The sequence below is a fragment of the Salmo salar genome, chromosome ssa02 (genome assembly GCF_905237065.1).
Source record: "Salmo salar chromosome ssa02, Ssal_v3.1, whole genome shotgun sequence".
Lineage (NCBI taxonomy): Eukaryota > Metazoa > Chordata > Actinopteri > Salmoniformes > Salmonidae > Salmo > Salmo salar.
This window is the reverse complement of record NC_059443.1, coordinates 71,313,039-71,326,899: the sequence shown is the minus strand read 5'-3', so window position 1 is coordinate 71,326,899 and position 13,861 is coordinate 71,313,039. Positions and strand designations below refer to the sequence as shown.

At 43.2% G+C, this 13,861-nt stretch overlaps 1 protein-coding gene across 1 annotated transcript; it reads left to right on the top strand.

The window, feature by feature from the left end:
• The first annotated feature begins 993 nt into the window (after positions 1-993).
• LOC106591622 (uncharacterized) lies at positions 994-3,792 on the top strand. The gene is made up of 6 exons (XM_014182832.2): positions 994-1,046; positions 1,147-1,931; positions 2,022-2,234; positions 2,345-2,677; positions 3,258-3,481; positions 3,593-3,792. Exons 1-3 carry the CDS (start codon positions 1,026-1,028, stop codon positions 2,164-2,166), a joined length of 951 nt encoding a protein of 316 aa, XP_014038307.1. The 5' UTR covers positions 994-1,025; the 3' UTR covers positions 2,167-2,234; positions 2,345-2,677; positions 3,258-3,481; positions 3,593-3,792.
• Positions 3,793-13,861: the final 10,069 nt, after the last annotated feature.

Genomic DNA, 13,861 nt, shown 5'->3' with positions numbered 1-13,861 from the left:
CTTTCCTGTACTATAATATTATTTTCTATTATAGTATAGGTCGATTATCTTCTAAGTTTAAATGGTGGATTTACCTCTAGTCCAGTCTCATTCCAAAACGTCGTAAATTGTTGTATCTGCACGAACCCAGTCTTTACTAAAATCATCCATACATCAATTGTCTTAAAATCATTTATTTACTACACTAAGTAATTAACAGAAAAACATACAAACAGTAATTATTGTCACAAAGGATTGGTATCGGAATGTGCACTTGTGGGCTAAACAGGCTGGTCGGCCTGTTGAACAATGGGTCATAAATGGTCAGCTGAGAAGTTTACACAGAGTTCATTAATATTACAATTGACAATTGAAGGCTCACTCATTCGGGAACAATTGCAATCAATATATATATTTACGCTCAGTGTGTCGTTCTGATTCTTGTTGGAGAGTAGTTCTGTTGGGGAGTTTTGTCCGCGTTCTCTCTCTCTCTCTCTCTCGGTTAGAATGGATCTTTCAGAGCGACATTCATTAATGTCGTCATAGAATGGTTGTTTCGTTGGTCTTCCCGTTCGATGATATAATTTACTTAGCTGCAGACTAATAATTAATATCAAAGACTTGTTCTTATTCTGTCGGTATCAATAGTCTAAAAGTTAACCACGTGGTATGGTTCACTTTCAGTAGAGTACTTGGATGGTCAAACCTCTGGCCATAGAGTGTAGGCCTGGTCTGGAGAAATGTAAATCAGGGGAGTGTTTTATAGTGCCCATCGAACAGGCTGGTCAAATGACGCCTGGTCCTGTATGTGTCCCTGGGGCGTGCCTATGACTGAGTTAGATTTGGTTACAGAAATACAATTCTATCACATTACATCAGTACATAGCATCTCAATGTCTTACAAAAGCTTTATCCTTATTAATACATTCCATACACCCATATGAGGCAAGTCTTAAACTGAGTCTATTATATAAACAGTTTTATGGTAATATGGCTATATTGTCTCTTCTGAGTATCACAAAATTGTACCAAAAGAGGCCAACGTCATGACAGACTCTACCAAGAAGGTGAGTTGTCACTTAAAAATGTAAAGATAAGTAATGTCTGATTTTGTATATCTATATTTAAATCATGTTTTGAACTTTGTCTTTGTGTGTCTGTCTCCAGGTGACTAAAAAGCTTGCGGGTACCGCTGCAGACACGGCCGCCTGGGTTACCAACATTGGTAACGAGCATGGGCAGGTCCTCGTCAGTGTCCTCACTGCTGGTGAGGGCGACGGATTGCTCCCCATGGTGGCTGGTCTCATGGAGCGGTACCGGCTCGCCGGGGTGGCGCCCCCCCAGCTCATGTACGTGGACCGAGACTGCTGCTCCAGCTTCGGCGGATCAAAGACAGCTGCCATGTACAATGAGTGGGACCAGCTGGTGGTTCGGCTGGACATCTGGCACCTGATGCGGCGGTTCGCGTCAGGTGTCACCACTGAGAGCCACCAGCTCTACGGTCCCTTCATGCGGCAGCTGTCAGTCTGCATCTTAGAGTGGGATGCAGGCGATGTCCGCCGACTGCTGGGGGCCAAGAGGTCTGAGCTGGAGGGGAAGCACAGGATGGTCAGCCTCACCGAGGCGGAGGTTTCGAGGCAGATCGGCAGGAAGGAGATGGCACTTCACTGTCGGCGTCGTACGCGTAGAGCTGCGGTGACCGAAGTCCTTCTCCTTGACCTCCTCGAGACCTTCCACGGCGAGAAGGGGGGTCGACACCCTGGGCATCCCGTTGCTGGACTCCATCAGCATCCAGGCAATCTGACAAGAGCAGAGGCGCCACCTCCACTGCATACAGGACCCACCCGTTGTACTGTACACCGAGACCGGCATATTCACGCCACCCTTGGTTTATCGCTGCGCACGGGGCTCCACATCCTTGGAGTCATTCCACCTCAACCGGTTCATCCCAGGTAATTGTCATTGTGGAGCTTAAAGTAATGCTTAATGTTTAATGTTAACAGCAACAGCTCTCCCACCCTAATCATGTATTGTTCTCTCAGGTACCAGGGCAAATGCAATGCATTTCCAGGCATTCCTGTTGGATGGACTGGTGAGGTGGAACAGGGACCGTGCACAGACAGCAGTGGAGGGAAAGAACAGGCAGCCCCTGCTCTCCTACAGTGGCCACCTGCAGCACATCCTTAACCTTAGCAGCCAAAGGGTGCTTGGCAAGGAACAGGTTAAGGACTACTCCAAGCCTAGCAAGTACACGGGTAAGTCGAGTAAGAGAATGAACATTTACATCAATTGCATTAATTACATCCCATTAACTCTTCCCTACTCTGCTTTTGCCTGATTTTTTTATATTTTTTTGCTTTAATAGGGGAACTCCTATTAGTGGAGTACCTGTACTCGCAATCTGGCAGAGTGCTGCAGGATGTCAGCGCGGACCCTGACCTTCCGGAAGAGGCAGCCGCCGTCGAGCAGCTCGACGAGGAGGACGAGGGCTTTCAGGAGGATGTGGACCAGACAGTCCACATCTCTCATGTCACTCCTAAGAGGGCCCCGTCCTCCAGCTCAGCGGCACCTGTCAGGGGAACCCGCTGACGCACCCAGGTCTGGGCCATCCAGTCCCACCGCCCCTGAAGACGGAAGCTCTCCTGAGGCCCCTGATCAACACGGTTCTCCTCACCCTGAACACTCCTCTGATTCAGAGGTAATTATAATTGACCTTTTGTGTTGTTAAAAAGAAAAATGCTATTGCAACCTCTGAAATAAGGAATTGAGACAAACTCAAGACAATTTTCGGGTGTTTAATACCAAGGATGCCATCAGCTGAGTGCATACATTTAGAAAGCTCACAACACATCTTATACTCTTCCCTTGTAGGCGTCAACTCCCCAGCTATACATTTTATGACCCCAATGACTTTCCCCTTCTTTCCCCTGTGGAATATCCATGGTCCTCTTTGTTTAGCTATCCATCTTCTGGGCCTGACCCTGATCTCTGATCCTAGGCAATTTCCTCTTATCTGATTAGGTTATGGTTTCTAAATTAGCATACACAAAGTTTCATGTCAACTCAATTAATACTCACCAGTAATCATTCACTAAACAGGATTTTTTTTTAAACTACAGTTTAACTTGAAACATGTTACATTTTACCAGATTCCATCTGTTTATTTTTAGTTACACAATATAAAACATTTTCTATTTCCTTTGTAGAAGAATCTTATGTGTTACCCCTAAATGTTTGACATCGTCCTCATCGATTCTTCCATGTCGCTTTATCTTCAGGGGGCGATGCAATGCCGGGCTACCAGCATGTCCGCAGGCTTGCCAGGGCCTTGGTGGGGATGAGGAACCGTCAGGGGCTGTCGGACCGCAGGGTAGACGGTCTGGTGGCGCTGTGGCTGGCGCTTGATCTACCCTGCCCGACACCAGGAGAGGATCGTTCAGGGGCGGTTCAAGGCAACGAAGGGGAAGTCGTCCATTATCCTAGGAAAAGACTCTCCCCAACAGTATGTTGTTAGTGTTCATGTCCTCCACCTTACTATTATATTGCCTGCCTTTACATTAAATGCATATGAAGGTCAGGTGATGGCTATCATTATTTATCTTCTCTGTTTTAGTTGCCTTCTTGGACTCAACTCGGGCCCTGCCAATTGGCCGGGCACCAGCCGTTTGGTGGAGGCAATTTGCAGTCAGCTCTGCCAAATCCATCCCAGCGCCATGACCTCCAAGAGGAACAGTCTACTTTATGATACAGAATGCAGGGATGTGTACTGAACCTGTACCCATAATAAAACAAAGTGCTCTATGGTCAAATGCATCAATGAAGTGGCATCTGCATTCATATAGATGATTTCGCAATAGTCTAGGACCAGTAAGAACATAGATTGAATGATCTGCTTTGTACTATTAAGCAAGAGGCCTGACCTATTTCTATAGAAGAAGCCCATTTTTATATTCAGCATCTTAATTAACTTTAAAAAGACAACTTAACATATTTACTGATACACCACCGTACTAGGTACGTACACTTCAATCATTAGAATCATTTTTGTGTACTCTAGAAAACAACATACTTAGTTTTCCATGTATTCAATAATAATTTAAGGTTTTCTGCAAAATAATGAAAGCATAATGTAGTTCAGAGAGCCTGATCAGCAGGGCGATAGAGTACACAACGGTATCGTCTGCACACAGCTGCAGGTAAAGCTTTATTATTATATTTATATATTTCTAACAAAACAATATTATTCATGTATACAACAGTTGTTTATTAGACATTCTAACATAACACTATCTAGATACTAAAAAATGTATATGCAACATTTGAACAACAATTTCGACTCCCGCGGGTTATAATGTATATGACATGACGATACGTTGGCTATTTTAGTATTCCTTTTTTAATTACATGTTTATAATTCGTAAGTATATATTTTTAGAGTGGAGGGAAATATTTGTTAAACTGTAGAGAACAAGAACCTTTGGTGAATCAAAGAGTCACTGATGTTTTATATACAGTACCACATATCCAGAACGCTCGTTCTGACAATAAACAAGAAGTTTTAATGTTTCAAACAAGGATGTCAAGACAGGGCTGTACTGTAGTACTACGCTATAACACTTATGTACTACTAATGTTCTAGTATCTAGGATGTTAAGGAATATCTACAGGGGGGAACATATACAAGATATAACACATTCCCACAGCATCTAAGGATGCATACACTGACATTGTATTATGTGAAAGTAGCATAAGTATGTGTAAAGAGCTTACAATTTTGTTTAAAAGTTCAGAATACGTCTCTTGGGAATATTGAGATTGGGTACATATATTATGCATTTCAAATTCTTACACATTTTTAATAATACTTGTGAGTTGTAGACATATTTTGATTTAGTTCAGCGTAAGTCTTTTTTTTTTTTTTTTACATGTAATCTAAGATCTTCACAACCTAATACATATACAACTTTTTTCATTCCCCCCAGGGCTATATAAACCCAACTGTAGGTTTCATTTGCGTTATAATAATGATTTACAAATGAAAAAGTCAATAGTTAATTGCATATTATGTAATTGTTGATTAGATTCTTTCTCATTATTTAGCCAATTTTCTCAACTGTGATCCCCTTGCTTTTATGGTTTATAGGTATCCTCTGCTATTCCTAAATCCAGACAAAGTCCGTACATATGTGATTGTTATAAAGGGTCTACGTTGAGGGGGAACAAACGCGTGTTCCTGGAAGGGTGAGCTTTCAGGAATGGGGTCACAATAAATATGCTGGAAGCGATAGAAACAAGGTTGTATTTCCCAGAAACTAATAGTGTATATTATTGGTAATTCACGTTATCATGGTTCAATGATAAGTGGTCCATTCTGCGGACTGAAAATAAAAATACTTTGCAGAACACATACATTTAGATTGTATATATGTTGCTTTGGCAATATTGACAATATTTTTCATGCCAATAAAGCAGCTTGAATTTGAAAAAAAAATGTATTTGAGAAAAGAAAGAAAGGAGAAAGGAGAGGAAAGTGAGAGTAAAGAGAAAAAGAATGGAGGGATGAGAGAGAAAATAGGAAAGAGAAGAGAGAGGAAAGCGAAAAAGAAGGAGAGAAAAAGAGGAAGATAGGAGAGAAAGAAGCGAGAGAGAGGAGAGGAGAAAAGAGAAAAAAGAGGGATGAAGAGGGAAAAAAAGGAGAGAAAGAAAAGAGGCAAGAGAAGAAAGAAAAAGAGGGAGTATGAGATGGAGAGAGAAAAGAGAGAAGCTGTAAGAATGCAAAAGCGAATTGTTAAACACATTTTACAATGCAATCTCTGGCGTCATCTCCCTATCATGCACGTGTTAACGGTACTGTACCTTTCTGCGTTGTGTTCTGGTGAGGTGTAGGTGGAAGACAAGTCTCTAGACACAATTCTGCCGGTTGTCTCTCTTTTAGTGACTACATGGAATGTATACAAATACAAAACAAAGGTTGATGCTGCTGTCTGGACTCCCACACACAAGTATATTACACATTTGTGGACATTTGCGAACATGTGCATTCAAAAGACCGGAGCGTACATAACACATACCTCTCCTCATCACGCGCTGAGCAAACCGAGGAGTAAAAGCATGGCTCCCGTTGATGACCTCACAGCATTAACACAATTTAGAAAATAAATACAATACAATAGTTCACTCTTAAAAGTAGTGTAACACATCTCAAAATAACCTTAAAACAATTAATTTGAATAAATATGAGGGATTTTCGGTGAAATACATAAAGTATATGTTATACCTGTCAAACATACGTAGCATTTGCAACAGGTGTTGTGCCGAAAATCTCCCCCTTCACGTTCTTCATTGCTGCGACTTGATTGCTAGTTGTCGTTTCTGCTCTCCACTCCTTTGTCAGTTTAGCGTACATTTCACTGATCTTAGTAGCAGGAAGCATTTTTGTCTGCAGTTTTCGGTTTGACTATTTGTTTCAAATGTATGTGGCGGTTCTAGCTTGTATGGCGCCCTGGGCGAACCCCCCCTTCAGCGCCCCTTGTCGCCCCCGGCTAGATGCCCCTGGGCGGCTGCCCATGTCGCCTGTACCTAAATCCACTACTGATTTTTGTATTAGTCTATAAATAAATCTCTTTGCCAAAATGTGTCATCTCTCCCATGTCTTATTCGACTAGTATTTTTGAAAGTGTAAGGATAATAATTCAGCCATAGTTGTTCTGAAATGTTTATTGCTTGCAAACATTTTACTCCCTCCTCTGTGTTTAATATAACACACATACATTAATTATTCATTTCGGTTGCCTATCCTGACGTGAAGTTTGTTCTATAGTGAAATTAAATAATTTTAGAGTGTAGTTATTACCAGTGGCCGCTAGAGTGGGAGCAAAAATACAGATAAAATTATATTGGAGTAAAACAGGATGACCATGCCCACTAATGTTGATTAAATTTTGATTTTGCTACCATTGTCCATTTGCAAGTGTCTGGTGAATGGAAAGAGTGGACAGATCGAGAGCTTGGATCTGCTGAACATCATAAGTCATTCACAGAATCACAGAATTTCTTCATTTCTAGACTTAATTAGAATTCCAGGTAAATTCACTGTTATTGGTTAACTTTGTGTGCAAATTAAAACTGTTGAGCAACATCACAGCTAGCTAGCATTGTAGTGTAGGCTTACTGTTACTGCACAATTTGCATAGTCAGATGCAAATGAAAGCATCTAGCAAGAGCTAATTAGCTAGCTAGCTTCAGTAACATTAAGTTATACCACTTTTAGTGGTTTATGGACAGTATGTACGCCCGGTGGATTGGTGCATCACCTGTTTTACATTTTCAACAGAGCAGTATTAGCTATTATCAGTAGCTAGCGGACTTTACTGACTACTGCCAGCAGGTTAGTCAGTGCAACATGCGTTTTACTCTGAAAAGCGAGCTGCTAGCAGACAGTTAGCGGCAGTTGGTCTGTGCTACATGTGTGTTTCACTCAAGTTTAGAGCTATTAGACAGTTTTTAGCTGCAGTTTGGTCAGTGCAACACCTGCGTTTTACTCTGAACTTTAGAGCTAGACAATTTTTAGCTGCGGTTTGGTCGGTAAGACACGTGCGTTTTACTCTGAATTGAGAGCTGTTAGTAGACAGTATTTAGCGGCAGGCCGGTCGATGCAACACGTGTTTTACTCTAAACAGAGCACTGCTCTCTTGTAATTTGTGCATATTTGTGTTAATGCAATTTAAATTAACTTTTTCTTGTCATCAAGGATGCAGGCTGTTTGCGTGAAGTACAGAGATTGTCAGAAGTACATTTGTTATGAGGGCCAACTGACATTCAAATCCTTTTTGGATTGTGGTGAGTGAAAAGTTTCAAATTTCACACAATATCCTATGGAACAACATACTTATACTGACACACTTTAAATATACTTACTTTATATTTACTGTCAAATTGATTGCCGATTTCCTTGCTGATAATGAATACAAAGCAAACTTGCGGCACCCCAAATCACAGATCAGTCAAAGATTGGTTTATGTTTTAGGGAGTAGTCTAATTATGCTCATCTGTGGCTGCGCTCATTTTCTTTGCCGGTCATTAATGGTTTTAAAGAATAAGTGATACTAACATTTGTATGCTGCTACAATCTCAGTGTTGATAGCTGTCTGTGGTGTATCGCTATAATAATTCAGTACGTGGCAGCAGTCAACAGGCTGTAGACTGCATATCATTGGATTTGACGTGGAAAGGAGCACTAAATCAGTTTTGGGATTACGATGTTCAAGTACAGATGACCTTGAAATCTGTCTTCTGTTCTGGTTTTTCTCCAAAAAAATACACAACATATTTAATCAATAAGGTTGTGCAATCTTATTTTGTCTTCACAATTGCCAATAAATGCGACATTCCAACCTTAGACTTAAAAGTCTATGATGAATTGAAGACTGAAGTTGATGAGGTGTTTGAGTTTCTTCTAAAGAAACAAGACCTTGGTGTGCTGGAGATTGGGCTAATAACCGAAAGGTTGCAAGTTCAAATCCCCGAGCTGACAAGGTACAAATCTATCGTTCTGCCCCTGAACAAGGCAATTAACCCACTGTTCCTAGGGCATCATTGAAAATAAGAATTTGTTCTTAACTGACTTGCCTAGTTAAATAAAGGTAAAATAAATAAACATTTGTTTACCCCATGACCCAAATCCTGATGGTGAGTTGCTTATTAGCTTAGAGCTTCACATTCATCCATACAGTCCTGGCTAGCCTAACACATATGTGAGACGAGCAGATATATCTGCTGATTTCTTTTCTCATTTTGATATTTTAAAATGATCTTTGTTTCTGTGCTCACCTCTCCCACCCCTTTTAGGACAGTAGTGGGCTAATCAATTCAAAATGTTCCTTTTTTTCTTTCCCCTTGTCATTAACAAAAGTCCTCTAATCATAATAATGGATGTTTCCACCTAAATTGTGTTATAATTACAGTGTTAATCACACCAGTTAAATGTTAACATGATTGCTAGATTCATTCAGCTCCTCTGCAAGCAGCTCCTTATCAAAATACAGTGGAGACAATGAGGGGGACTCCGATGACACCGGTATATTGCATCAGAGTCCTGCTACAAGAAAGACAGCTGAGGATAATTGTCTCTCATGTAACTGTGGCTCAGTTGGTAGAGCATGGTGTTTGCAATGGTGTTTGCAACGCCAGGGTTCTGGGTTCGATTCCCATGGGGGGCCAGTATGGGGAAAAAAGAAATGTATGCATTCACTACTGTAAGTCGCTCTGGATAAGAGTGTCTGCTAAATTACTAAAATGTAAGTACTGCAAATTTCCAGTTGCCAAACTTGAAGATTGAGTGATAAATGACATCAATGAAAGTTGTGAAAGGGTGATCATGGTGTGTTTTATTATACTTGCTATTTCATTGCTGTTTTAAGTGTTGGTGTGTTCCTTTTTTAAATTACTCCGACTTAGATGATTGTAGACATTCTGAAGAACAAACCTGGAGGAGAGAGGATCATGAATGAGTATGCTCGGACAAAAAGCCTAACAGATAGCACAATACGCGATATGGTCAAGATATTGGTTGCACAAATGACAGGTGAACATGGGCATATGTCATATACTCACTGCATACCTTACCACCTAACACAATTTTTAGCAGAAGTTGTGATTTACACATCAATACTTTTGTTTGTATCTCAAACAGTAAAGTGTGTGTGTCTTGGACAATTCACCGGCAGTGTTCGGTGGGAATGCTAGTCACATGCTAGTCACATGCTAATGTAAAAAGCTGGTTTTTGATATAAATATGAACGTTTGCGTCCCACCCTAGTCAACAGCCAGTGGAATCGCGTGGCGCGAAATACAAATACCTCAAAAATGCTATAACTTCAATTTCTCAAACATATGACTATTTTACACCATTTTAAAGACAAGACTCTCGTTAATCTAACCACACTGTCCGATTTCAAAAAGGCTTTACAACGAAAGCAAAACATTAGATTATGTCAGCAGAGTAACCAGCCAGAAATAATCAGACACCCATTTTTCAAGCTAGCATATAATGTCACATAAACCCAAACCACAGCTAAATGCAGCACTAACCTTTGATGATCTTCATCAGATGACAACCCTAGGACATTATGTTATACAATACATGCATGTTTTGTTCAATCAAGTTCATATTTATATCAAAAACCAGCTTTTTACATTAGCATGTGACTAGCATTCCCACCGAACACTGCCGGTGAATTTACTAAATTACTCACGATAAAAGTTCACAAAAACCATAACAATTATTTTAAGAATTATAGATACAGAACTCCTCTATGCACTCGCTATGTCCGATTTTAAAATAGCTTTTTGGTGAAAGCACATTTTGCAATATTCTCAGTAGATAGCCCGGCATCACAGGGCTAGCTATTTAGACACCCAGCAAGTTTAGCACTCACCAAAGTCAGATTTACTATAAGAAAAATGTTATTACCTTTGCTGTTCTTCATCAGAATGCACTCCCAGGACTTCTACTTCAATAACAAATGTTGGTTTGGTCCCAAATAATCCATTGTTATGTCCAAATAGCGGCGTTTTGTTCGTGCATTCAAGACACTATCCGAAAGGGTAAATAAGGGTGACGAGCATGGCGCATTTCGTGACAAAAAAATGGTAAATATTCCATTACCGTACTTCGAAGCATGTCAACCGCTGTTTAAAATCTATTTTTATGCCATTTTTCTCATAAAAAAGCGATAATATTCCGACGGGGAAAGCGTGTATACGTACAAAGAGAGAGAAAATAAAAACATCTCGTGCACGAGCCTGAGTCTCAGAGTACTCTGACTGGCCACTATCCAAACGCGATAATGTGTTTCAGCCTGGGGCTGCCTCGATATCATTCAGCTTTTTCCTGGGCTCTGAGAGCCTATGGGAGCCGTAGGAAGTGTCACGTTACAGCAAAGATCCTCAGTCTTCAATAAACAGAGACAAGAAGAACAAGATCTTGTCAGAGAGGGCACTTCCTTTAAGGAATCTTCTCAGGTTTTTGCCTGCCATATGAGTTCTGTTATACTCACAGACACCATTCAAACAGTTTTAGAAACTTTAGGGTGTTCTCTATCCAAAGCCAATAATTATATGCATATTCTAGTTACTGGGCAGGAGTAGTAACCAGATTAAATCGGGTACGTTTTTTATCCGGCCGTGTCAATACTGCCCCCTAGCCCTAACAGGTTAAAGAGGTGGGGTTTCAGGTGTCTCCGGAAGGTGGTGATTGACTCCGCTGTCCTGGCGTCGTGAGGGAGCTTGTTCCACCATTGGGGTGCCAGAGCAGCGAACAGTTTTGACTGGGCTGAGCGGGAACTGTGCTTCCACAGAGGTTGGGGGGCCAGCAGGCCAGAGGTGGATGAACGCAATGCCCTTGCTTGGGTGTAGGGACTGATCAGAGCCTGAAGGTACGGAGGTGCCATTCCCCTCACAGCTCCGTAGGCAAGCACCATGGTCTTGTAGCAGATGCAAGCTTCAACTGGAAGCCAGTGGAGTGTGCGGAGGAGCGGGGTGACATGAGAGAACTTGGGAAGGTTGAACACCAGACGGGCTGCGGCGTTCTGGATGAGTTGTAGGGGTTTAATGGCACAGGCAGGGAGCCCAGCCAACAGCGAGTTGCAGTAATCCAGACGGGAGATGACAAGTGCCTGGATTAGGACCTGCGTCGCTTCCTGTGTAAGGCAGGGTCGTACTCTGCGAATGTTGTAGAGCATGAACCTACAGGATCGGGTCACCGCCTTGATGTTAGCGGAGAACGACAGGGTGTTGTCCAGAGTCACGTCAAGGCTCTTAGCACTCTGGGAGGAGGACACAATGGAGTTGTCAACCGTGATGGCGAGATCATGGAACGGGCAGTCCTTCCCCGGGAGGAAGAGCAGCTCCGTCTTGCCAGGGTTCAGCTTGAGGTGGTGATCCGTCATCCACACTGATATGTCTGCCAGACATGCAGAGATGCGATTCGCCATCTGGTTATCAGAAGGGGGAAAGGAGAAGATGAATTGTGTGTCGTCTGCGTAGCAATGATAGGAGAGACCATGTGAGGATATGACAGAGCCAAGTGACTTGGTGTATAGCGAGAATAGGAGAGGGCCTAGAACTGAGCCCTGGGGGACACCAGTGGTGAGAGCACGTGGTGCGGAGACAGATTCTCGCCACGCCACCTGGTAGGAGCGACCTGTCAGGTAGGACGTAATCCAAGCGTGGGCCGCGCCGGAGATGCCCAACTCGGAGAGGGTGGAGAGGAGGATCTGGTGGTTCACAGTATCAAAGGCAGCAGATAGGTCTAAAAGGATGAGAGCAGAGGAGAGAGAGTTAGCTTTAGCAGTGCGGAGAGCCTCCGTGACACAGAGAAGAGCAGTCTCAGTTGAATGACCAGTCTTGAAACCTGACTGATTTGGATCAAGAAGGTCATTCTGAGAGAGAGAGCAAGAGAGCTGGCCAAGGACGGCACGCTCAAGAGTTTTGGAGAGAAAAGAAAGAAGGGATACTGGTCTGTAGTTGTTGACATCGGAGGGATCGAGTGTAGGTTTTTTGAGAAGGGGTGCAACTCTCGCTCTCTTGAGGACGGAAGGGACGTATCCAGTGGTCAAGGATGAGTTGATGAACAAGGTGAGATAAGGGAGAAGGTCTCCGGAAATGGTCTGGAGGAGAGAGGAGGGGATAGGGTCAAGCGGGCAGGTTGTTGGGCGGCCGGCCGTCACTAGTCGCAAGATTTCATCTGGAGAGAGAGGGGAGAAAGAGGTCAAAGCATAGGGTAGGGCAATGTGAGCAGGACCAGTGGTAGAAAGTGGACCAGCGGTGTCGTTTGACTTAACAAACGAGGAGCGGATGTTGTCAACCTTCTTTTCAAAATGGTTGACGAAGTCATCTGCAGAGAGGAAGGAGGGGGGGGGAAGATTCAGGAGGGAGGAGAAGGTGGCAAAGAGCTTCCTAGGGTTAGAGGCAGATGCTTGGAATTTAGAGTGGTAGAAAGTGGCTTTAGCAGCAGAAACAGAAGAGGAAAATGTAGAGAGGAGGGAGTGAAAGGATGCCAGATCCGCAGGGAGGCGAGTTTTCCTCCATTTCCGCTCGGCTGCCCGAAGCCCTGTTCTGTGAGCTCGCAATGAGTCGTCGAGCCACGGAGCAGGAGGGGAGGACCGAGCCGGCCTGGAGGATAGGGGACATAGAGAGTCAAAGGATGCAGAAAGGGAGGAGAGGAGGGTTGAGGAGGCAGAATCAGGAGATAGGTTGGAGAAGGTTTGAGCAGAGGGAAGAGATGATAGGATGGAAGAGGAGAGAGTAGCGGGAGAGAGAGAGCGAAGGTTGCGACGGCGCAATACCATCCGAGTAGGGGCAGAGTGAGAAGTGTTGAAGGAGAGCGAGAGGGAAAAGGATACAAGGTAGTGGTCGGAGACTTGGAGGGGAGTTGCAATGAGATTAGTGGAAGAACAGCATCTAGTAAAGATGAGGTCAAGCATATTGCCTGCCTTGTGAGTAGGGGGGGAAGGTGAGAGGGTGAGGTCAAAAGAGGAGAGGAGTGGAAAGAAGGAGGCAGAGAGGAATGAGTCAAAGGTAGACGTGGGGAAGTTAAAGTCACCCAGAACTGTGAGAGGTGAGCCATCCTCAGGAACGGAACTTATCAAGGCGTCAAGCTCATTGATGAACTCTCCAAGGGAACCTGGAGGGCGATATATGATAAGGATGTTAAGCTTGAAAGGGCTGGTAACTGTGACAGCATGGAATTCAAAGGAGGAGATAGACAGATGGGTCAGGGGAGAAAGAGAGAATGTCCACTTGAGAGAGATGAGGATTCCAGTGCCACCACCCCGCTGGCCAGATGCTCTCGGGGTATGCGAGAACACGTGGTCAGACGAGG